Genomic DNA, 26,605 nt, shown 5'->3' on the forward strand with positions numbered 1-26,605 from the left:
AAAAACTAAATATCTATCAATAATACATATATGTGCGTTTATTGAAACTATAGCATAAACATGCGCAATGACTATGGACGAGACACAAACGATGGAGCATGGGGTCGGACCAAAAGAGAAAATGATAAAAGATACGATGCAAATGGGGCAAGCCAGCAAAGCAAATGGTTGAGAATCAGAAAGAAGTCATTTCCTTAACAGTTAACACGTACAACGACATATTCTCAAAGCAATGCGTACGTGCGTGTGTATATTAATTAATTAATTGATGTATCAAAAGTTGAGGGAGCGAGTAGTTCCTTCTTTTTTTTGTTTTTGACCATCAATTGATAGTTCGATTTGATTTCTCAATCATATATATGCATACACAAAGTTTTATGATCCACTGCTTACTAGTTGCTACTCATTTTGATCATATATTCCATGATCCTTCGTCAATTCTAAACAAATAAACAGGATACAGACGGTGACGGAGGCAAAATTTGAATTTACGTGGATCATAATAAAGAAGTAAATGTGGTAATTGATGAGTCTATATTATACCATATATTTTACCGTATTCTTAAGTATAAAGTAATTAAATTGAATTTTGGAGTGATTCTAATTGAAAGATGTTCATGAGTCTTTCAAGATAATTGTATTAGAATTACATATTTTTCTACCAAGCCATTTGACCGTGGCAATGAAATGAAGGCCTAGCGCGTAGCTTTCCCAGATTGACGCTTTTGGATGCTTTGAGTATTTTGGAGGTCATGATGGAATATTTTGAGGAAGATTACTACTAAGGATTTTTTCAAGACATCTTCAGCTTTCAAAAGAACCCTTTTGGGACCAAACTGGAGTTTATTTGCTAGTTTTTTTTTCCTACTTTTTAGAAAACATTTTTAGTAAGAATGTTATTTTGTATTAGTATAAACAAGACTATTTAGTCATTAGGGTTCTCTAGGCACTACATTGGAGAATTCATCTTAGAGAGCTTTTGACGATTGAAGTTTATTTTCAAGGTGTTTTCTATCCATGTTCTTAGTAATATTTGGTTTTATGATTGTTCGTAACTAATCTCTTTTGTTAGGGCAAGGCCACAAGGCTTAGCAAGAATATATAATTTCTTTTCAATTTGTTTATGATATTATGCATGCATGTTTTGAATTATTAATCACCGTATTTAAACTATCTAAGTGTCTTAGTGATTCATAACTAAGTTGTTTAGAAAAGTAATTTGATACAATTTTGGTGGGAATGTTCCTTGAAATTTTGTGATGGCTTCTTGTGGTTAATAAATTGTAATTTCACTTAGGATGAACACCACATCTTAATGGTTGCATGGTATTTCAAAGGATTTTCATAAAATTTAATGAAGTCTTTCATGTTCATATTTGATCCAAACATCCAGACAGGTTGCATGTTAGATATACGTTCTATGTTGGAGGTTCCAAGTAGGACATACTTTAGGAAAACCTAACCTTCAAAATATGCATGGGTCATTCATAAGTAATTGAAAGAACTACGTAGGATTGTTAAGGTGACGGCAAAGCCCTAGTTCTTTTACAAATTGATTTTTAAAAAGTATTTTATTTTGTTTTCCTTACTTTGTTGATTTCTTTAATATTTTTAATTAAAATCGTTTTCTTATTTTAGGTCATAAAATCAACCTTTTCCAAAACTTTGTTTCAAGTAATTAATTAGGATTTGATTTTATATAAATTATTTTAATAATCTCTGTGGAAAATAACCTTACTTGAGCCATTTGTATTACAATTACCTTGTTCTCTTGGAAGTATTTTTAAGTATTTTTATCCCTACTTTTGCAACTAATAAAAATCCTATCAGTAACTGTTTGGGCCCAAAATAATATTTTGGGTTGAGCTGAGAGTCATTCTCGGCCCAGTAACTTTCATCTAGAATTTTGTCATAGGCTGTTTAGTCAAGGTCAGCCGAATCCTGTTGCCAGAAGGATTGGTTTAGATAAAGGAGAGGTAGTCGAACCCTAGTACAACAAGGAGTCTTAAAGGGAGAGAAGATATTCCTTCATCCCTAAGGAATACAACATACAATAGGAAATGATAACTAGAATCAAATCTAATCTAGGATTTACACAATCATACTTAAACTAGGAATGTTTACAACACTCCCTCTTGAGTGTGTAAATACTCAAGGTAGATTTAACATCATGCAAAAGTTGAGGAAGTGGACTCATCGGCATTGATTCCAAGGAACAACGCTTATTCTCAATAAGGTAGGAAATTGCATAAATAGTAAGTCTCACTAAAAAAAAACTCTAAGACTATGGCAAAAATCTGAGGAGGGACAAAATCCATAATTTAAGGAAAAATGTATGAGAAATGCAAAGTCAAATAAACGTTTACAGGACATCATTCAGGGATATGACCAACCCAAGATAGGTGCCTCGTTAAAACCTAGTTAGGTAGCAAAAATCCAATGGGAAAAATGCTCCTAATCATAGAGAAAAAGAGTACATTAAGATCAAGCAAGTATCTACAGGATACTTCCCCTGAGTTTGACACAATTCTAAAAGAGAAATAGCAAAATTACAACTCAGAAAGTTTACGCATACCAATTCCATGAACAAGCTTCTGAAACGTCGTCTTCCACAGTGATTTGGTGAAGAGATCAGCCAGATTATCTTGTGAATGGATTTGTGTGACTTCAATATTTTGATGCTCTTGTTGTTAATGTGTAAAGAAAAACTTCGAGGCCATGTGCTTGGTTTTGTCTCTTTTGATGTAACTCTTGAGTTGTTCGATACAAGCTGCGTTGTCTTCAAAAATCGCCATCGGAGAATTAATGGCGGGATAAAGATCGCAGGAGCTTCGAATATGGCCCACTACTACTCTCAACCAAAAGCATTCCCGAGTTGCTTTATGTAAGACGAGAATTTCAACATGGTTAGATGAAGTGGCAACTAATATTTGTTTAGTTGACCTCCAAGAGATTGTGGTGCCTCTAATGGTAAAGACATACCCCGTTTAAGAGTGTGCCTTGTGTAGATCAGATAAGTATCTTGCGTCGACATAACCAACAAGGCGAGAACCGACTCGAGAAGCAAAGGGTGCAGGATCATTCGAGGATTCAGAGGAATAGAACAAACCAAAATCTGTAGTACCTTTAAGGTAACGGAAGATGTCTTTCACGCCAGTCCGGTGTCTGCATGTAGGTGCACTACTGTATCTTGCCAAAAGATTAATAGCGAAGGACATGTCAGGTCTAGTGCATTGAGCTAAGTACAATAAAGCGCCTATCACACTTAGATAAGGAACTTTAGGCTCCAAAATCTCTTCATCATCCTCCTTCGGACGAAAGGGATCTCGTCTTGCATCTAGTGATCGAACGACCATAGGAGTACTCAAAGGTTTCGCTTTATCCTCATTAAAGCGGCGCAACACCTTATGGGTGTAGTTCGATTAATGTACTAGGATTTCATCCGAACAATGCTCTATCTCGAGACCGAGATGGTATCGAGTCTTACTTAGATATTTCATCTCAAATTCTGACTTCAGGTGCGCGGCAGTTCTCGCGAGCTCTTCAGGAATTCCGATAAGATTCATGTCATTGACATATACTGCAACAATCTCAAATCCGGAATGTGACTTCTTAATGAACACACAAGGGCATAGTTCGTTGTTCACATATCCCTGACTAGTCAAATACTCACTCAAACGATTATACCACATTCTTCCAGATTGTTTCAAACCGTAGAGTGAATGCCTCAGCCGAATTGAGAGCATGTTCCAAGGTTTGGAAATATTTGAACCAATCAATGTAAGTCCTTTAGGAACTTTCATATAAATTTCTGTATCAAGATCCTCATACAGATACGCAGTTACTACATCCATCAGCTGCATATCCAGTTTTTCGAAAACTACCAAACTGATAAGGTAACAAAAAGTAATCTCATCCATAACAGGTGAATAAGTTTCATCATAGTCAATCACGGGGCGTTGTGAGAAGCCTTGTGCTACAAGACGAGCTTTGTAACGCACAATTTCGATTTTCTCATTACGCTTCCAAACAAAAACCCAATTTGTAGCCAATGGGCTTTACATGTGGATGAGTAAGAGCTACAAGTCCAAACACCTTACGTTTCGCAAGCGAATCGAGTTCGACTTGGATTGCTTGTTTCTAGTTTGACCAATCAGTTCTACGTCGACATTCATCAACGGAACGCGATTAAATGTCATCGCTTAACATGATCTCAGTAGCTACTGTAAATGTTAATGCATCATCGACAATCATCTCATTTCTACGACACACATCATCTAAGCTAGCATAATAGACCGAAATCTCATAATTCTCGGGAGGAAGATTCGTCTCTTCAAGGACGCTTCCATAATCTAGAATTTCCTCATGAGTTGGATAGAATGAGTAAGCGATATTCAGATTCACGATAAGCTCTTTGGGACCTCGTGCCATGGTTTTCCTCTTCCGAGGATGTGAATCCTTTGAACCAAGGGGTCTGCCATGCTTTTGTGTAGGGGTAGATGATCGGCTGATAGGTGCATATTTATGCAACTTTGTTAGCTTATTTCCCTGCATTTACTTACTTAGTTTCTATTTATTATAGTGATTTAAGCTATTTTCGTGTGTTTATAGGTCCAAATGGCAAAGTTGGCAAGAAAAGGCAATTTGGAGCATTTTAGAGCAATTTTGGGCTTGGAATGGATATCACATGCATGGAGCAAGGTGAATAGACGTTTTTTGAAAATCAAAAGAGGCGAGCAATGTGCTTAACATCTGGAAGAATTAAATCAAGACATTGAAGATAAGGAATCAGCTAAGAAGAAGGAAACGTTATCCAAATTACCTTATCTTATCCAAACCTTATCCAACCTTATCTTATATTATCTTATCCTAATCTTTTCCTACCTTAATTCCAGCTGCAAAGAGGACTCAACTTCACATTAAATCACCTAAGTATCAGGTTCTAGAAGCCTTATCATCTACCCTTGTTTATTGCCGCATATCCTATCTCTTATTCTTCTAGAATTCTGTCATAATACCTTTTCTAGAAGCCATATTCCTGGTCCTAAAAGTATGTCGCAACACCCTTTCTAGGAGCTCTAAAATCCTCCGCACCTGCTCCTTATTCTCCTTGGTTTCTGCCATACACCTAACCCTAACCTTTTTCCCTTACAACTCTGTCGTGCCCTATCCTTGTCCTACAAGGATTGGCGTGAACTATAGCCTTATATATACTTGTTTTATGCCGCATAATTAAACACCACCACATAAGAGAAAGCCTTAGAGAGAAAATCAGAAATCATACTTTGTGCCGCAACAAGAAGGGAAGGAAAGAATGAGCTTTGTGCCGTGCCTTGCATCCAAGGATTGTGCAATCTGCCATTGGAGTGCTGGAGCGTTTCTTGGTTCTTTCTATCCTTAGTTTTAGTTCTATGTTTAAATTAGATTGGTTTTGTTTAATGCAAACTTGTGGAACTAATTTCTTTTTAGTTAGAGGTGAATTCAAAGCCATGAACATATATGTGATATGAATTGATTGCCTCCAGTTATTGTTTCGTAAAACATGAATGCGATTTACTTATCTGTTTAATTGATAACTTAGTTTGCATACTTAGTTTGCATGCATGAATTTGATGATAAAATATAAGGGAATTTCACCTAATTGTTATGAACTTATATTTATAAGTAGTGGAAGTCACTAGTCATGATTGTGTTAAGTGAATCCATGGCAGGAGTATCATGCAGTTCATAGTTACGAATGCCTTGTCAATGCATATGATTTTCATAGAACTTAATGATCTTTGATATGTATCTCTATCATGCAGTCCATATAGGGAACTTGATAAGAATAATTTGATTGCATCGCTGAGTCCAATTCAATGAGATTAGGAAAATCTGATGGTTAATTTGTGCAATTCACAATTAATTTGGGGCATTGTCATTCATGGTTTATAGGAATAATAGCTGGAAATCGATTTGTATGCATATGTGTCATGTTTGGAGAATGACCCTCTAGCTAGCCATTCACCCTTTAATTCACCCAAATTTCGTATTAACTTGATTTGTTTTCTGTAATCTACTTAGTTTTAGTTAAATTCGTCAAAACAACCCCCATTGAGTATTTTGAGTCTTTTTAGTTTAATTTTCGTCCATACTTCTTTCTAGTTCTTGTTTTGAGTCAAGTTAACTTAGTTTTGTGTTATTTGAGTTAGTTTAGCTTGTTTTGAGTTGTTTAAGTCTAGTTTTCTGTTTTTGAGTCTAATTAGTGTAGATTAGCATCCCTCCTAATCCCCGGCCTAGAACGATCCCTACTTTCACATACTACAACTATTAAAAAGAGGGTTTAATTTGTGTGTTAGTTTATATCACATCAAATTTTGGTGTCGTTGCCAGGGATTAGCAAAATTGCTAATCTCCCCTTTGTTTTTGTTTTTATTTTTTCTTGTGTTTCTGATTTTGTTTTGTTTTCGTTATTTTACGTACTAGTTTATGACTCGACGTTCTCAACTTGTTCGTGCCATATATTTGAGTTTGATGACGATTTTGAACGAACTTTGAGAAGGAAGAGGAAGCAACCATAACCTAATCCACCTAGTTCTAGCTCTGAATCTGAATTTGAAGAAGAAGAGGAGGAAGAACAAGACATAGCAGTGGACAATCGAAAAATCAAGGAACTTTTAGCCTCGAGGTTGGAAAATGTCGTGCCTATTTGCATTCAATACCTTAGGGCGGCTCAAGGCAAGACCGATGAGTTTGAATTGAAGTCAAGCTTGCTGCATCATATTCCCAAATACCATGGGATGTCCATGGAAGATCCAAACAAGCATTTGAAGGAATTTGAAGTGGTATGTTCAAGCATGACACTAATCAATGTGGATGGCAATATTTTGAAGATGAAAGCCTTTCCATTCTCTCTTTTGGAAAAGGCTAAGGATTGGCTCTTTGAATTAGCACCTGGAATTGGGAAAGCATAAAGAAAGCATTCTTAGAGAAATTCTTCCCAACTTCAAGAGTCATTCTTTTGAGGAAGAGAATTAATGGAATTCAACAAGGCCAAGGAGAATCTTTTCCAGCATATTATGAGAGTTTCAAGACTCTAGTTGCATCATGCCCTCAACATCAAATGAAAGAAGAGCTTCAAATTCAATATTTCTACGAATAACTCCTTCCAATTGAAAGACAAATGCTAGATGCTTCGGCAGGTGGTGCTTTGGTTGACAAAACCCCAGTTGCTACCAAGATCCTTATAGCCAATCGAGCCTTGAATGCACAACAACATGAGGGAGTTAGACAAAAAGACCCCCCACAGCAAAACCAAGTGAATGAGGTAAGTGCAATTTCCGAAATTTAATCTCAATTGGCTAATCTCCCTATTCTTGTGTCACAGGTTGTTGATGGATCCAAAGTGCAAGGAGCAAGTGTTTATGGCGTGTGCACTATGCAAGGACATTCCAATGAACAATGTCCTCAATTAATAGAGAATGGAGGATGGGAAAGTGCCAATGTCGTGGGGTACCAAAGCCAAAATCAACCAAGGTATGATCTATACGCTAACACTTACAATCTGGACTAGAGAGATCACCCAAACATGAAGTGGAGGGAGCCTCAACAAACTCAACAACAAGGAAAAAGATTTCAAACAAGGAAGTGGTACGGGTAAGTGAGAATATTTCAGCGGTTTTACAAAGGAAATTGCCTCCTAAATGCAAAGATCCAGGTAGTTTCACAATCCCTTGTGTTATTGGCAAACTAAGTTTGAACATGCTATGCTAGATTTAGGTACTTCCATTAATGTCATGCCATACTCTATTTATGCATCTATGAACCTAGGAGAGCTTAAAAACGATGGTGTTATTATTCAATTAGTTGATCGTTCTAATGCATATCCGAAAGGAGTTTTGGAAGATGTTTTAGCGTAGGTTAACCACTTAATATTTCCAGCAGATTTTTATGTGCTTGACATGGAAGATTCGGCCCATTCCACACCATTGCCGATCCTACTTGGGAGACCTTTCATGAAAACAGCCTGCACCAAGATAGATGTGTTCAAGGGGACGTTAACAATGGAATTTGATGGCGAGATTATTGCTTTTAACATTTTTGAAGCTATAAGGTATCCTAAAGATGATCATTCTTGTTTTTATATTGATGTATTCGATTCATTGACGTAGGAATACCTTGACGACCTAAATGGGGATGCCCTTGAAACAACCATTATAAAAGGAATGGGACTCAAAGACTAAGGGGCAGAAACTATGCACACTCACGACAAGAATGAGGATCTCTTTGCCATGCCCAATTGTGAAAAAGTGGCCGATGGTGGCTGCCCTTGAGTCCTTGCCATAACATATTGGTAAGCCCCCAATCCCAATTCCAATTCCCGTTTCTACTAATAAATTGTTACCCTCGGTGATTCAGGCACCCTCCCTTGAGCTTAAATCGTTACCAAGTCATTTAAAGTATGTCTTCTTGGGAGATAAAGAGACTTTGCCCGGCATAGTCTCTTTATCACTCATGGCAGTGGAGGAGGAAAAACTAGTTCATGTGTTGAAGGAGTACAAAACAACCATTGGATGGACTTTAGCCGACATCAAGGGAATTAGTCCCACAACATGCATGCATCGCATACTTCTAGAGGAGAGGGCTAAACCAACTCGAGAGGCTCAACATCAACTCAACCCTCCAATGATGGAAGTTGTGAAAAAGGATATTATCAAGCTTCTTGATTGTGGAGTGATTTATCCGATTTTGGATAGTCGTTAGGTTTCACCGATTCAAGTTGTTCCAAAGAAATCTGGAGTCACTATGGTGAAGAATTAGATAATGAACTTGCGCCCACTCGTATCCAAACAGGGTGGAGAGTTTGCATTGACTATAGGAAGCTCAACGCCACCACAAGAAAATATCACTTCCCTTTGTCGTTCATTGATCAAATGCTTGAAAGGTTAGCCGGTCATTCTTTTTATTGCTTTCTTGATGGTTATTCGAGATATAATCAGATTGTTATAGTTCCAGATGATCAAAAAAAGACTACTTTTACTTGTCTATTTGGTACTTTTGCTTATCGTTGAATGTCATTTGGTTTATGTAATGCACCAGCCACAGATGCATGGTAAGTATCTTTTCAGATTTTTTTTGAGAAGATTATTGAAGTTTTCATGGATGATTTTAGTGTTTTTGGTGATTCGTTTGATGATTGCTTAAATAATCTCACATTAATCTTGAAACGATGCATTGAAACTAACCTTGGTTTAAATTGGGGAAAATGTCACTTCATGGTCAAACAAGGCATAGTTTTAGGTCATATAGTTTCAGAAAAGGGAATTAAAGTTGATAAATAAAAAATAGATCTTGTACGCTACTTACCTTCTACCACTTTAGTAAGAGCGGTTCGTTCTTTCCTTGGACATGCAGGATTCTATAGATGTTTTATCAAGGATTTCTCAAACATCTCTACACCCCTATGCCAACTCCTACAAAAGGATGTGCCATTTGTGTTCAATGAAGAATGTGAGAAGGCCTTCAATCACCTCAAGGAGATGCTCACTTCGGCACCCATCATAGTTCCACCAGATTCGAGTCTTCCTTTTGAGCTTATGTGTTATGCCTCAAATTATGCGTCAAGGGCTATTTTGGGACAAAGGAAGGACAAGTAGCCACAGGTCATCTACTACACTTCCCAAACCTTGAATGATGCTCAATTGAACTACTCCACCACTGAAAAAGAACTACTTGATGTTGTGTTTGCGTTATATAAGTTTCGTTCTTATTTACTTGGAACTAAAGTTATCAATTATTTTGATCATGCAGCTTTGAAGTATTTACTCATAAAGAAAGAGGCCAAACCAAGGCTTATTCGTTGGATGCTTACTCTCCAAGAGTTCGATATCGAAATCCGAGACAAGAAAGGAAGTGAAAACATGGTGGCTGACCACTTGAGCTGTTTGGTACACGATAAGGATCCATTACCCATCTTAGAAGCATTCCTAGATGAGCAGCTGATGTCCATTGAGGTAAGTGAGCCCTGGTATGCCGATTTAGTGAATTATTTGGTGTCTAAACAAGTTCCAAGCACCCTTAACAAGCACCAACGTGATAAACTTAAAAAAGATGCACGGTTTTATGTGCGGGATGACCTATACTTGTGGAAATATTGCCTTGATCAGATTCTTCGTAGGTGTGTACATGAATCTGAGTTTAATTTAATTTTAACTTTCTGTCACACTTATGCATGTGGGGGTCATTTTGACACTTAAAGAACAGCACTTAAAGTTCTAGAATATGGATTTTATTGGCCTACTAAATTTAAGGATGCTAGAACTTTTTGTATGACTTGTGATCGTTGTCAAAGAATAGGCAATATAAGTGTGAAAGATCAAATGTTGCAAACCCCTATCTTGTCTGTTGAGATTTTTTATGTTTGGGGCATCGATTTCATAGGTCATTTTCCTTCATCTCATGGTTTTAATTATATTTTACTTGCGGTTGATTATGTATCAAAATAGGTGGAAGCAAAAGCCACCCATACTAATGATTCCAAAGTGGTTGCAGATTTTGTCAAAACATATTTGCCAGATTTTGAATGCCAAGAGTACTTATAAGTGATTGATGTGAGAATTATACGCACACAAATTAAACCCTCTTTTTGTCAATTGTAGTATAAGTATAAGTAGGGATCGTTCTGGACCGGGGATTAGGAGGGATTGTTAATCACTTGGATTTGACTCAAAAACGTAAGAACACAATATAAAACACTATACTAGACTCAAAGAATGCAAAACTAAACTTTAAAACACTAAAACAAACCAAAAGACTCAAACATCACCCAAAACAACTAAACTTTAAAACACTAAAACAAACCAAAAGACTCAAACATCACCCAAAACACTCAAAACTGCCTTAAAAACACTTTCTGGGCAGTTTTGAGCACTTTGGTGAATTTGGACGAATTTGTGTAATAAATTGAATGAAAACACTTAGAAACATAAACTAAGACACTTTCTAACTAAATTGGACAATAAAGTAAAGGGGGATTGAGTTTTGGACGAATTTAAACTAAATGCACAGATTCTAATTAAAACAGATTGTAAATATGAAATTGATGAAATGGAATGAATGGATGATAGAATAGCTAAGGGGTTCATCTCCATATATGTTACACTTGCATAATAAAATGATTTCCAATTGCATTTCAATAAACCATGACTTCTCAACGCTCCAAGTTAATTAGGTCCGCTTAAATTAACTTTCAGATTTCCCTAGATTCATTGGATTGAATGGAATACGCATTACAACCAAATTATTCCTAATCAAAGTCCCTAACTATGGAATACGCATGATAGAGACATTCAACAAAGATCATTAAGTTCAACGGAAATCATAAACATCGACGAGGCATTCGTTACTATGGAATACGCATGAAACTTATGCCAAGAATTCATTTAACGCGATTGTTTATAAGCAACCTCCACTACTTGTGAATATAAGTTCGTAACTATTAGGTGAAACTCACTTATATTCTAGCGTCATATTCATGCATGAAAATTAAGCGTGCATTCTCAATAAACATACATAAATAAGTTATCAATCAAACGGTTAAACAAATTGAATCCACAACTTATGAAACATAATTAGAAGTAATCAAATCAAAATGCAAGCATAAACATATATTTCGAATCCCCCCCCAGCCAAGGGGGGGTTAAGTTCCTCATAACTTTGAAATCAAAGAAACACCTAAACATTCCAACAACTCAAACTTGAATTGTATGAACGTTTAGGCACTCTTCTCTTCCATTCCTCATACGTACAAAACAAAGATAATTGAATTTAAACATTGAGATCAAAGAAACACCTAAACATTCCAACAACTCAAACTTGAATTGTATGAACGTTTAGGCACTCTTCTCTTCCTCGTTGTTGTATCACAAGGTCTAAGGTGTGTTTTGGGATAGTGTGAAGTCTTTTGGAGGGATGGGGAGTGGTTGGAGTGGTGTTTGGATTAGTAGGGATACTCACGGCACAAGGGGATGATTTCTGGTGGTGTTTTGGATGATTTTCTGAATATGGACGAATTGAATGAATTGAGGTGTAATGCATGCTTATTTATAGGTGAAATGGGGGGAACATGACAGCTAGGAGGGAATGTGGCTGCATGTTTGAATGATTAAAGGATGCATGTGGGTTGGAAATGCATGTGTAAGCATGTGTTGGCTGAATTAAAGAATGTGAGGGAATGATGAAAGGGGAAACATGACAGCTAGGTTGGTTGAATGATTATGAGTGCATGTGGCTGATTTATGAAGGGAATGCATGTGATTTAAAGGGTGGGAGTGCATGTGATTTGGTTGGAATGATTGGAATGCAATCTGAAATGGGAGATGGAATGGCTGAATGTGGTGCAATGATAATGTCTTGTGGCTGAATGGATTAAATAATGAGAGTGCATGTGGGTGGAAATGCATGTGGGTTAAAGAGTGAATGCATGTGCAATGACAGCTAGGTTGAATTAATTAAAGGGATTGCATGTGCAAGGTTTTGGTGTGAATGATTGAATGTGCATGTGGCTGATTTATGAAGAGTGAATGCATGTGGTTGCAAGGTGTGAATGATTATGGGTGCATGTGGCTGCAATGGATTAGGAATCCTTCAATTTCGTCCATTCCTTTTGCTCCAAACATAAGCTATCCATTCCAAGTCCAATTTTGCTCCAAAATGCTCCAAAATGCATCTTTTTGCTTCCTTAGCCATATGAACCTAAAAACACACGAAAATGGCTTAAACTACTAAAACAACTATGAATTAACAATATGAATGCACGAAAACAAGCTAAGTAAGTCGCCTAAATATGCTCCTATCAGTGATTGAGGGTTCCCATTTTTGCAATCGAACCATTGAGGCACTTCTTAAGAAGTATAACGTCACACATAAGGTTTCAACACCTTATCATCCTCAAACAAGTGGGCAAGCCGAGGTTTCTAATCGAGAAATCAAGCAGATTTTGGAGAAGATGATTGGGCCAACTCAAAAGGATTGGAGCTTGCATTTAAATGATGCATTGTGGGCATATCGTACAGCCTACAAAACACCAATTGGGATGTCTTCATTTTGGCTTATCTATGGGAAACCATGCCATCTTCCCCTTGAAATGGAGCACAAAGCACAATGGGCAGTCAAAATGTTCAATATGGACATAGATGTGGCTGGACTTCATAGGAAGCTTCAATTGAATGTGCTTGAGGAGATTTGGAACGAGGCTTATGAGAATGCTCATATTTACAAGGAGAAAATGAAGGCATTCCATGACAAGATGATTCGTAGTAAGACGTTCTCTATAAGGCAAAAAGTGTTGATTTTCAACTCTCACCTTCAATTGTTTCCAGGTAAGTGCGTTCTAAGTGGGCTGGTCCTTTTGTTGTTACTAATGTCTTTCCTTATGATGCAGTCCAAATTCAAAGTTTAAAGACAGGACACGAATTCAAAGTGAATGGACACCGTTTAAAGCCTTACTATGAGTATTTTGAGGACCATGTCATGGAGGATGTACCCCTCCATGTCGTTGGCCCTAGTAAAGCTTGAATGAAGGTATTGTGCGGCTGGAAGACGTTAAAGCAAGCGCTTCTTAGGAGGCAACCCATGCGTTTAAATAAAGAAGACCTAGGAATCTCTGGCTCCAAAACCAGATTTGCGTTCCTTAACCCTACTCTTTATTGCTTTTACTTTGCCATAATTGTCATGTTTGTTAGTTGTGTTATTTGATTGTTTTCGTGTGAGTCTATGTTTGAAATATTGAGGACAATGTTTGGTTAAAGTGTTGGGGGGGGGGGTGTAAATAGATGCTTTTCATGACTCATTTTCGAATTTTATCACCTATCACTTCTAAAAGTTGTTACTCATTGTTTTTAAGTGTTTTTATTGTATTTTGAAGTGTTTTAATGTGTCCTATAACAGAAAATCCAAAAATTTTGAAAAATCAAAATCAAAATAAGTTTTGAAAAACCAAAAAAGAGTCGTTTTTGTTTGTTTGTTTGTGTCTTAGGGTACCTTCCAACACAATGATGAGGATTTGGTTTTTAATTGCATGACTGTTAAAGAAAGTTACAAACATGGGTGGAAGTTTGATATGCTCTTTGGTTAATGCTTAGTTGTAGTTGTCATTAACGAGTTCACATGTAATCACAAAGAAAAAAGAAAAAATCATTTTTTGTAACATGCTTGAAGGAAGGAACTCAAACTAACGCTGCAACCCTGAGAGACTTAAGCCTAAACTTTATTTAGAGAGTTATTAATCTGTGATGTTTGTGTTCTCTAAAGTTGTTGCATGATCTCACTATTTCTTTGCTTGGTTGCTACTTAGAATGCGTTTTCATCATTTTAGATCCAAATACTAGAACTCATGCCCATTCCATTCTAAGCATAAAACTGATTGCATAACAAATAACAAGATGAAGTTGTTTAGTTAAAAACCAAAGCCAAAACGCTTTACCCTTTGCATATGTATTGTAGGTTTAACCCCTTTGAGCCTTAGTTAGCTAATTTTCTTTGTTAGCCCACATTATCCGTACCTAGCCTAGAATAGGACTATCCATACCCTTGTTCTTAAAGAATAGTGGAGCATGACTTAGAGGGAATTCCTTTTGATCTACAATTTGCAGAAAAACAAGTGTGGGGGAAGGTTTTTAGTTGGAAATCTATAAGGAAGTACATTTAGTGTGCCAAAGAAATCAAAAGGGCACGAAAAGAAAAAAAAACGTGGAAAAAGAAAGAAAAAAAGAAGAAGAAGAAAAAGTTGAGAGAAGAAAGGAAAAGAGTTGAGAAATAAGTGAACTCACAAGTATTGGTTGTTGAAGAAAGGGTCCAAAAGTTTGAATCCGGCCCTAAGTGTTGTGTAAATCTCCCATAGGTGTTTGAAGTTGATTTCTGCATTCAAAAGTGAATTTTAAGTGTTTATTCATTACTTTGCTTACTATCACTTTAAGAACTTTTGTTTATCCTTACCTTTCTTTGTTAGCCAATACCTTAGCCCCGTTACAACCCTTAGACTTTTATCTTGATTGTTAGGTGTTTCAATATGTGGAGTTTAAAATTGGTACGAACATATGGTATCCCTGGTTCTCGCTTCTAAGTAGAGGCATTCCGTTCATGAGATCATAAACATGTTTATTCCAGAAAGTGCCTTCTTTGTTATAACATATGTGAGTGTTTAGTCTACATGTTTACATCAATCTTCTCACATATACTTAGTGTAGGGAGTGTAGTCAGAAAATCTGTGTGAAAATAGAGAGTATATATAGTAAGGAGTTGAGGGATTCTCTAAGGCATGTTCTACATTCAAAATGTTGTTTTAATTGATTAAATGCGAGCTAGTGCGTGGTGATTGCGGTTAAGTGTATACTTAAGAGTAAGGATGGCTAAAATCTATGGGATAGTGATTTTTAACATGTCATGTTTCATTGGAAATCCCTGAGGCAATTGTTGGAAGGTTTAGGTTATGTTTTGTTTTCCTTGTTTTGCTCGGGGACTAGCAAAAGCTAAGTGTGGGGGAATTTGATAGGTGCATATTTATGGGACTTTGTTAGCCTATTTCCTTGCATTTACTCAGTTAGTTTATATTTATTATAATGATTTAAGCTATGTTCATGTGTTTGTAGGTCCAAATGGCAAAGTTGGCAAGAAAAAGCAATTTGGAGCATTTTAGAGTAATTTTGGGCTTGGAATGGATAGCACATGCATGGAGCAAGGTGGATGGATGTTTTTTGAAGATCAAAAGAGGCTAGGAATGTGCTTAACATCTGGAAGAATTAAATCAAGACATTGAAGATAAGGAATCAGCTAAGAAGAAGGAAACATTATCCAAATTACCTTATCTTATCCAAACATTATCCAACCTTATCTTATCTTTTCCTACCTTAATTCTAGCTTCAAAGAGGACTCAACTTCACATTAAATCACCTAAGTATCAGGTTCTAGAATCTTTATCATCTGCCCTTGTTTATTGTTGCATATCCTATCTCCTATTCTTCTAGAAATCTGTCACAGTACCTTTTCTAGAAGCCCTATTCCTGGTCCTAAAAGTATGCTGCAACACCCTTTCTAGAAGCTCTAGAATCTGCCGCACCCTCTCCTTATTCTCCTTGGTTTTTGCCATGCACCTAACCCTGACCTTTTTCCCCTACAACTCTACCATGCCCTATCCTTGTCCTCCAAAGATTGGCATGAACCCTAGCCCTATATATACCTGTTTTACGTCGCATAATTAAACACCACCACATAAGAAAGAGCCTTAGAGAGAAAATCAGAAATCATACTTTGTGCCGCAACAAGGAGGGAAGGAAAGAATGAGCTTTGTGCCGTGCCTTGCATCCAATGATTGTGCAATCTGCCATTGGAGTGCTAGAGCGTTTCTTGGTTCTTTCTATCCTTAGTTTTAGTTCTATGTTTAAATTAGATTGGTTTTGTTTAATTCCAACCATGTGGAACTAATTTCTTTTTATTAGAGGTGAATTCAAAGCCATAAACATATATGTGATATGAATTGATTTCCTCCAGTTATTGTTTCGTAAAACATGAATGCGATTTACTTATTTGTTTGATTGATAACTTATTCTTGTATGTTGATTAAGGATGCATACTTAGTTTGCATGCATGAATTTGATGCTAAAATATAAGGGAATTTCACCTAATCGTTATGAACTTATATTTATAAGTAGTGGAAGTCACTAGTCATGATTGTGTTAAGTAAATCCATGGCAGGAGTATCATGCAGTTCATAGTTACGAATGTCTTGTCAATGCTTATGATTTTCATAGAACTTAATGATCTTTGATATGTATCTCTATCATGCAATCCATATAGGGAACTTGATAAGAATAATTTAATTGCGTCGTTGAGTCCAATTCAATGAGATTAGGAAAATCTGATGGTTAATTTGTGCAGTTTACAATTAATTTAGGGCATTGTCATTCATGGTTTCTAGGAATAATAACTGGAAATCGATTTGTATGTATATGTGTCATGTGTGGAAAAGGACCCTTTAGCTAGCTGTTCACCCTTTAATTCACCCAAATTTCGTATTAACTTGATTTGTTTTCTGTAATCTACTTAGTTTTAGTTAAATTCGTCAAAACAACCCCCGTTGAGGATTTTGAGTCTTTTTAGTTTAATTTTCATCCAAACTTCTTTCTAGTTCTTGTTTTGAGTCAAGTTAACTTAGTTTTGTGTTTGAGTCTAGTTTTCTGTTTTTGAGTCTAATTAGTGTAGATTAGCATCCCTCTAATCCCCGGCCTAAAACGATCCCTACTTTCACATACTACAACTATTAAAAAGAGGGTTTAATTTGTATGTTAGTTTATATCACATCATTGGCTAGCCGTTAATGTACGTGGATCACCAAGATTAGCGTCCCAAGCTTCCAGGAGGGCAGCCCATCGTACATTTGGTATATCCATTTTTGCAGGCGTATTCGCAGCTGGAATATATGATCTTGTCACGTGTGCTAGATCGATGAAAGCATCCGACATGCTCTGAACTATGCTCTGGAGATCTAATATACGCTGCACTTTAGTTTCAGATTAAGCGGTGCAGGGATCTGAATGAGACAAAATGGGAGTCGTCTAGGATAATTCGTGTCATTCTTCAGGAACGTTGATGTTCTTATCTCCCCCTAACAACGGAAACAGTGTCTCATAGAAGTGACAATCCGCAAAACAAGCGATAAACAGATCACCTGTCCAAGGTTCTAAGTAATGAACAATCGAAGGAGAATCATATCCGACATAGATTCCCATCCTTCGCTGAAGCCTCATTTTTGTACGTAAGGACGGCGAGATCGGTACATATATCGCACAACCAAAAATGCGCAGATGCAATATGTCGGGTTCGTATCCGATAACCAACTGAAAGGCACTAAATGGTTGTGTCGCAACAAGCCTCAGACGGACCAACTTTGTTATGTGCAATATTGCATAGCCCCAAGCAACGATTAGGAGCTTGGTATGTATGACCAACAATCGAGCAATCATTTGTAAGCGTTTAATGAAAGCCTATACCAGGCCGTTCTGGGTGTGAACATGGGTACTGGATGTTGAACTTCAACCCCAACCAACATGCAATAGTCATCAAAAGTTTTAGATGTGAATTCTCTACCATTATCCAATCGAATAAATTTCATTGGCTAATTAGGGTGGTGAGCCCTGAGCTTGATAACCTGAGCTAACAGTTTGGAGAATACATCATTCCTTGTGGACAACAAGCACACGTGTGACCAATGTGTGGAAGTGTCAACCAAAACCATAAAGTATGTAAATGGTCCGCAAGGAGGGTGAACCGGTCCACAAATATCCCCCTGAATCCGTTGTAAAAAAATGGAAGATTCGAACGAATCTTGTCATAAGAAGGCTTAATAATAAGCTTTCCCATTGAACATGTTTGACATGCAATTCCTTAGATCGAACCTAAACTTTGGGTTAGTGGATGCTCGTATGAAGATTTGAGGATACGGCCCATCGCTATTCATCCAGGATGTCCTAAACGATCATGCCAAAGTGTAATTTCATGCGCAGTCCCAGTAGTTGGGCAGGCCACATAGTGGCATTTTCTCTAGAATACGCTCCATCATAGTATACAGACTACTCGAGTTACGCTCCATCTTCTCTACAATATGCTTCTGGCCATATTCGTAGGACGTTATGCACAAAAAATCAACTTTGTTTTCTACGTGGGTTTCAACGTGGTAATTATTATCTCTAATATCCTTGAAACTTAGCAATGTTCTTCCGGAACATGGAGAATAGAGTGCCTCATCAATGGTCAAGATTGTACCGTTGGACAACATTATACGTGCCTTACCATATCCTTCTATCAGGTTGGATAGGCCTGAGAGGGTTGTCAGAGGTGCATTCTTAGGTATGAAGTTAGTGAAATAGATGCGTTCATGCAAAACAGTGTGCATGGTTGCACTATCTGCAAGACAATTAACTTTCCCACTAGTGATGTGATATAAAATAGCACACAAACTTAAACCCTCTTTTTGATAGTTGTAGTATGTGAAAGTAAGGATCGTTCTAGGCTGGGGATCAGGAGGCTGCTAATCTACACAAATTAAACTCTAAATCACTAACCTAAACTCAAAAATAGAAAAACTAAACTTAAACTACTCAAAATAAGCTAAACTGATTCAAAACACACAAACTAAGTTAAATCGACTCGAAACAAGAACTAAAGGGAAGTTTGGACGAAAATTAAACTAAAGGGACTTAGAATACTAAATGGGGGCTTGTTTTGACGAATTTAAGATTTAAACAAACAAACTTGTAGAAACAAACTAAAGGGTACGAAATTAGGTGAATTAAGGGGGTGAAAGGCTAGCTAGAGGGTCCTTCTCCACACATGACAGATATGCATACAAATCGATTTCCAGTTATTATTCCTATAAACCACGAATGACAATGCCCCAAATTAACTGTGAAATGCACAAATTAACTCTCAGATTTTCCTAAATTCATTGAATTGGACTTAGCGACGTAACCAACCAAATTATTCTTATCAAGTTCCCTACATGAACTGCATAATAGAGATACATATCAAATATCATTAAGTTCTGTAAAAATCATAAGTATTGACATGGCATTCGTAGCTATGAACTGCATAATACTCCTGCCAGGAATTTACTTAACGCAATCGTGACTAGCAACCTCCACTACTTGTAAATATAAGTTCATAACTATTAGGTGAAACTCCCTTATATTTTAGCATCAAATTCATGCATGCAAACTAAGTGGGCCCCTTTAATCAACACACAAGAATAAGTTATCAATCAAATAGTTAAGTAAATTGCATTCACGATTTATAAAACAATAACTGGATGTAATCAATTCATATCATATATATGTTCATGGCTTCGAATTCTCCTCTAGTTAAAACGAAATTAGTTCCTCATGTTTGCAATTAAACAAAGGCAATTAAAATTAAACATTGAAAACAAAAGATAGAATACACCTATAAACGCTCCAACAATTCAAAGGTCTTGAATGGCAGGCACGGCTCCAAGCTTCTTTTTCTCCTTCCTTGCAAAGCTGCGGCACAAGTGTGTTTTTTTTTCTTTAGGCCCTTGTGTGTGGTCCTCTGAATGGTGCGGCATTATGGTGTATTTATAGGCTGAGGGCACATGGCACAAGGTAGTTTTGGAGAAGGATTTGGCATTCCAAAGGCTGTGTTGGAAACAGATTGCACAACACAAACCAACAGGGATAAGGATCCAAGATGCAGCAGATTTCTAGGCTTCTAGAAAGGGGGTATTGTGACAGGTTTCTAGAAGGACAGGGGATAAGGTATACGGCACCCTTTTAGGAAAAAGTAAGGCCTTCTAGAAATCAGGTTTTTAGATGTCCTAATATGAAAATAACTCCCCCTTGCAGCTGGAATTTAGGTAGAATAGGATTAGGATAAGATAAGATAAGGTTTTGGATAATGTTCCTTCTCTTTAGCTGATTCCTTATCTTCTATGTCTTGAATTAATTTCTTCAACTCTTTATCACATTCCTAGCCTCTTTTGATCTTCAAAGACGTCCATCCACCTCACTCCATGCATGTGTTATCCATTCCAAGCCCAAAACTGCTATAAAATGCTCCAAATTGCCTTTTCTTGCCGCTTTTGCCATTTGAACCTACAAACACACGAAAATAGCTTAAAACACTCTAATAAATATAAACTAACTGAGTAAATGCAAGGCAATAGGCTAACAAAGTCGCATAAATATGTTTCTATCAACTAGTCATACCTAGAATGAAAAATTAATTTGAAACGGTCACATGCATAAAAGTTCATAAAAACAAATATCAGTTCAAAGTAATTTCATTTATTCAAGGATGATAATTAATTCAAACTGAATATCCAAAAACAAATCATTAACTAATAATCCAAACATAAAGGAAAATTGTTCAAAAATTAACCAAAAACAAGGGGGGGTTCGGCCACTAGGTGGAATTTGGCACCAATTGTCTTATTTCAACTAAAAGCTAAGTCTATGTCTAAGATTCTAATCTTCCATAGGGGTGGTATCCTCCTGAAAGTTAGAAACCTCCATCTTTGTAGTCTCCGATTCGTCCACTTGCATAAAGTTTGATTCAAACTTCTTATAACGAGAATGATATTCATCTACAACCTTCTTGGGAGCTCGGCAAACACGGGACCAATGGTCCTTTGAACCACAGCAATAGCACATGTCCGCATCAATGGTTTCAGGTTCTTTGCCCTTATTCTTGAAGTTCGGGGCCTTGGGAGCTAGGTTTGGGCGCTTATGGGCTTTGTTTCCTCCCTTACGCATGCCTTGGCTCTATTGACCTTAGTGGGATTGCTTATGGCCGCCCCTACCACACCTCTTTTGGCATTTTGGACGTAAGTTTGTGTTATAATGTGCTTCAGGCACAACACTCACCCCAGTAGACCGAGCTTGATGATTCTTCATCAACAGCTGGTTCTGCTTTTCAGCAAGAAGTAAAACAGAGATCAAATCTGAGAACTTAGTGAACTTCTGAGCTCTATATTGTTACTACAGGATAATATTAGAAGCAGAGAATGTCAAATAGGTCTTCTCCAGGAGATCATCTTCAGTCAAAGTTTCATTGCAAAACTTGAGAAGTGATCGAATTCGACAAACTTCGTAATTATATTCATTCATAGACTTAAAGTCTTGGAAGCGTAAGTGCTGCTAGTCATGTCTTGCTACAAGCAAGAATATGTCCTTTTGGTGATCAAAGTGATCAGCCAAAGTGACCCATAATGCACGTGGATCCTCCTCAACAAGATACTCAGTTTGCAGAGTGTCATAGATATGTCTTCAGATGAAGATCATAGCAGTGGCTTTTTCAGCTTCGCCAACAGGCTCGTCTGTTGCTTCTTCAATAGCAAGACGCAAGTTCTTTGTAGTGAGGTGGAGCTTCACATCTTGAACCCACTTGAGGTAGTTCCTTCGAGAGACCTCCAAAGCGGTGAAGTCGAGTTTGTTCAAATTCGACATGTTCCTGTCACAAAAGAGATGCACAAGATGTGGTTAGTGTAATGGAGAAAAAATCAATCCATTCATGCAGGAGTAGAACATACAGGTTGTAATAGACATGTATTGGTTTAATTTTGCATGAAAAACTTCGGGTTTTCATGGGTGATGTTTTTAAGTGAAAACTTCAGGTTTTCAAACAAGGCATGTTTATAAGAAACTTCGAGTTTCAAAATAATTATGAACTTCAGGTTCATATATTCCTACAGGCAAACACAAATATATATATATATATATATATACATATATATGTATATGTAAACAAATATGCAAAAATAGAATTTTTAGGTTTATAATTATAATTGAATTGATTTATTTGGACTTCAGGCCAAATTAAAGTGTGGGTGAAAAAATATAAAACACATTGGGCCTAAAATAATTAGGTGAATAAAACTCAGGGCCCAAAAAAAATGAAGCCACAGGTGGCTAAAAAAAATTGTGCCGTGTATCCCAGGCCCAAGAATTGGGCTAGAGGTCTCGGGTGGGGTTGCAGGCCCACGGTGAGTACTAGGCAAGGATTGGGCTGCTGCAAGCAGACCCAAAAAAAACTAAAAAAAAGTTTTTTTTTTTTTTCGCGCAGGCCACTTCAGGTAAGTCCAAAAAAAATTCACTTTTTTTTTATGATGCGGGCCGTGAGAAATTGTTTGGGCCGAGGGAGCTCCAAAGCCCCACAGGCTGGAGCAGTATGCCAAAAAAAAAAAAAAAAAAAAAAGGCCAAGCCCAGTGGCTTGGGGCAAGCAAGGAGCCAATGGCTCTTGGTTTCGGCTCGGTGCAAGCTGCAAGCTTGGCAGCACGTGGGAGACAATAAGAGCCCAAAGGACTCAACTATGTGTGCATGGTGTGGCCCAACACCAGGGATGGGGTAGGGCAAGACACGGGTTCAAAGAACCCTAACTATTCTAATCACCAAAAAAAAAAAATATATATATATATATATATATAATTCAACTATATGCATATTCAAAGCAATAATATGTTAATTTAATTCAATGTGATGCATATACAAATATATTTGATTCAATTCATAGCAAATATCAAATTCACATAATTCAACAATTATGATTATGAGGCATACACAATTTATACAGAATCTAAAATACGTAAAACGTAAAGTTGGGTCATGCATCATGGTGAATGTTCCTGCTATTAGGGCTGCAAAAATATCAAGATAAAAACCATTGTTTTGAAAGAACCTAATTGCGTGATGATATGGATGAACTGGTTTGATGCAGAAAAATTCTTCAAAGTCAGATTCCTAAGTGCAACGATAGAAGCGTGCTGATAACGTATTGTGGTCTATTTTATCTGACAATGAGAAAGAAAGCCGATGGCAAAGAGAAGAGAAAGATGTGTGTGTTGAATTGTAGGGGAATGTGTGTGTTGTTATCCCTCCTCTTCGGATTCCAACTGGGGGTCCTCATCCAATTCCAAATTGGAAGCAAAATGGGCGCAAATGAGACGAAAAGATGAGGAGTCTGATGAAGAAGTTCAAGTAAGGTGCAACAAACAAAATATATCAGCAACCATAGCTGCAGTCATAGTGTGTCAGCCAACTGAGGAACAACCTCAATGGGGTGGCTCTATTACTGGTCGCTATTACAAACCACGAAACAGAGCGATGTCACATGCCAATCTGATAAACAACTACTTCAACCCCAACTCGGTGTACACAGAGGAGAATTTCAGACGTCGCTTCCAGATGAGGAGTCATGTCTTCGAGCGTTTACTTCGTGATGTCCAGCAAGTCAATCCATACTTTCGACAGAAACGGGACAGAGCAGGCCGCCCTGGTTTCTCATCTCATCAGAAGGTTACTGTTGCACTTCGAATGATGGTTTATGGCTCCCCAACTGATTAGATGGATGAAACCCATGGTATTTCTGAGTCTACATGCCTTGATACTCTTCAACAATTCTGTGACACAATTGTTCAGGTTCACAAAGACGAGTACCTCTGCGAGCCAAATCAAGAAGATCTAAATCGGCTCATTCGCAAAGCTGAAAACCGTGGGTTTCCAAGCATGATAGGATCATTAGACTGCATGCATTAGGATTGGAAGAACTGTCCCACCGGATGGCAAGAAGGCTTTAGCAGAAGGTTGAGAAAGCCAACTGTTGTGTTAGAGGCGGTTGCCTCATATGACACATGGATTTGGCATGCTTTCTTTGGAGTTCCTGGATCCCAAAATGACATTACAGTTCTTGTGCGTTCACCCTTCTTCAATAACTTGACAGAAGGTAAAGCACCTCAACTTCACTACTACATCAACAACCGTCAATACAAGATGGGGTATTACTTGGCAGATGGCATCTACCCAAAGTGGGCGACACTTGTCTAAGAAATTCCAAACCCTAGGAATGATGCAGCAAAGTTGTTTACCTTACACCAAGAGCCATACCGGAAAGATGTTGAGAGAGCTTTCGGTATTCTACAAGCACGGTGGAAGATTATTAGCGAACCGGCAAGAGGGTGGAGTCGAGAAAATTTGGACTCCATCATGATGTCTCGCATCATATTACACAATATGATAGTGGAGGATGAGCGAGATGGGTATATTGATGGAGAGTCCGATGACGACCAAGAAGATCCAAATAGGTCAAGAAGGGCTCATGCAAAAATATATGATGGGCCTAATTTGCCTTTCAATCCAAGAACTGGTAGTATCTCTATAAATGGGTACATGAGGCGCTATAGAATGATACGTTCTCATGCCACAAACAAGTACCTACAACATGATCTTGTTGCACATCTTTGGACCAAAAGAAGCATGGAGTAGGCGTTTAAGTTTTATGTTGTTAAATGTTTTTTAAAATGTTGTTTAAGTTTCAAGTTGTTAAATGTTTTTTTTTTATGTTGTATAATTTGTATGTTGGTTAATGTTATTTAATGTTATTTCATATTGTTTAATGTTGTTTCATGTTACTTAATTTAATTTAATGTTGTATAATGGCTTAGGAAGTTATAGGAAAAAAAAAGATGAAACAAATTTTGTGAAATATAAGTTATAGGATAAAAATAGAATTTAAAATAAAATAAAGCAACTATGTGAAATAGAAGTTATAGGAAAAAATGGAATTTAAACAAAAAATGAAACAAATTTTGTAAAATAAAAGTTATAGGAAAAAATAGAATTTAAAATATATATATATATATTAAAAATAGAAGTTATAGGAAAAATTTTGTAAATAAAAAATAATAATAAAACTATAAAAAAAAATTCAAATGCAACGGCTAGTTGACATCAGCTAGCTGTTGCATTTGAATTTTTTTTCTTAAGCATTATACATTTATATTAAATAATATAAACACATTCCTGTCAGTTATAACCGACAGGAAAACTGAATTTTCTGGCCAGCCCTCTAGCCCTCTCCGATTCCGTGAGGCCCTATCAGATTCCAGAGCCCTCTGGCCTAATCTTCGGTTAGAGACGGTTTTCGGGCTATTTTCGGCCCTCTGGACCCTTCGGTTGGAGATAGCCTAAAGGGAGAGAAGATATTCCTTCATCCCTAGGGAATACAAGATATAATAGGAAATGATAACTAGAATCAAATCTAATGTAGGATTTACACAATCATACTTAAACTAGGAATGTTTATAACAATTTTCTTATTTTAGGTCATAAAATCAACCTTTTCCAAAACTTTGTTTCAAGTAATTAATTAGGATTTGATTTTATAAATTATTTTAATAATCTCTGTGGAAAACAACCTTACTTGAGCCGTTTGTACTACAATTACCTTGTTCTCTTGCAAGTATTTTTTAAGTATTTTTATCCCTACTTTTGTAACTAATAAAAATCCTATCAGTAACTGTTTAGGCCCAAAATATTATTTTGGGCCGAGCTGAGAGTCATTCTAGGCCCAGTAACTTCCATCTAGAATTTTGTCATAGGCTGTTTAGTCAAGGTCGGCCGAATCCTGTTGCCAGAAGGATTGGTTTAGATAAATGAGAGATAGTCGAACCCTAGTACAACAAGGAGACTTAAAGCTGAAGGTGCTTAGAATTAGGAATGAATCTGGTTTGTTAAAGAGTGTGGTTCAAAGTCCTATAGGAGTTAGGATTGGTCGAAACCTGATCAGATTGGGATGAGGAGTCCTAATCCGAGTACATCTCTAGTTTAGCCATGAGGGGGGTTCGTTGCTATAAATAGAGAAGGGAGTGCATCATTCAAGGCCCCTTCAAATCAACACAAAAAATTGTCATGCAAAAGCTTCTCAACAACCTTTGAGATTTCATCATTTTCCCCTTTCTTCCCACCAACACATCTTCAATTTGGATAAATAGCACTATAAAGGCAACCGGCGACATCTTCAGTTTGGATAGACAGTAGTGGAGTCGTAAAATCAGCCGACCGAGGAGCACCTTCAGTTTGGATAGACATCACTGCTTCAAGGCTGACTGGTTATTTATCCAAATCTCAGTCGACAAGGATTTTCGAGTCCTTATTGGTAGAGATCATCTCATCAGCCTTCTCAGCTAAGTGAGGTGTTATAGGTTACTAGGCTCGACATATTGAATATCGAGTTTTGCTTTATGATTGGATATTCACAAGTATATTTTAGAGTTCGGCACTCCAA

The 26,605-nt window shown here is 37.2% G+C and overlaps 1 protein-coding gene across 1 annotated transcript; it reads left to right on the forward strand.

Annotated features, from left to right (window-relative positions):
- The first annotated feature begins 23,481 nt into the window (after nt 1-23,481).
- Nucleotides 23,482-24,078, forward strand: LOC137725555 (uncharacterized). The gene is made up of 2 exons (XM_068464283.1): nt 23,482-23,862; nt 23,962-24,078. Exons 1-2 carry the CDS (start codon nt 23,482-23,484, stop codon nt 24,076-24,078), a joined length of 498 nt encoding a protein of 165 aa, XP_068320384.1.
- Nucleotides 24,079-26,605: the final 2,527 nt, after the last annotated feature.

This window comes from Pyrus communis, chromosome 1, assembly GCF_963583255.1.
Source record: "Pyrus communis chromosome 1, drPyrComm1.1, whole genome shotgun sequence".
Lineage (NCBI taxonomy): Eukaryota > Viridiplantae > Streptophyta > Magnoliopsida > Rosales > Rosaceae > Pyrus > Pyrus communis.

Bases quoted from the DNA above. Each gene is read 5' to 3' on its own strand.
- LOC137725555 (XM_068464283.1), top strand. From the start codon at position 23,482: ATGAGACGAAAAGATGAGGAGTCTGATGAAGAAGTTCAAGTAAGGTGC. The intron at 23,863-23,961 runs GTTTATGGCTCC...ACAATTGTTCAG, and splicing joins CTGTTGCACTTCGAATGATG to GTTCACAAAGACGAGTACCT.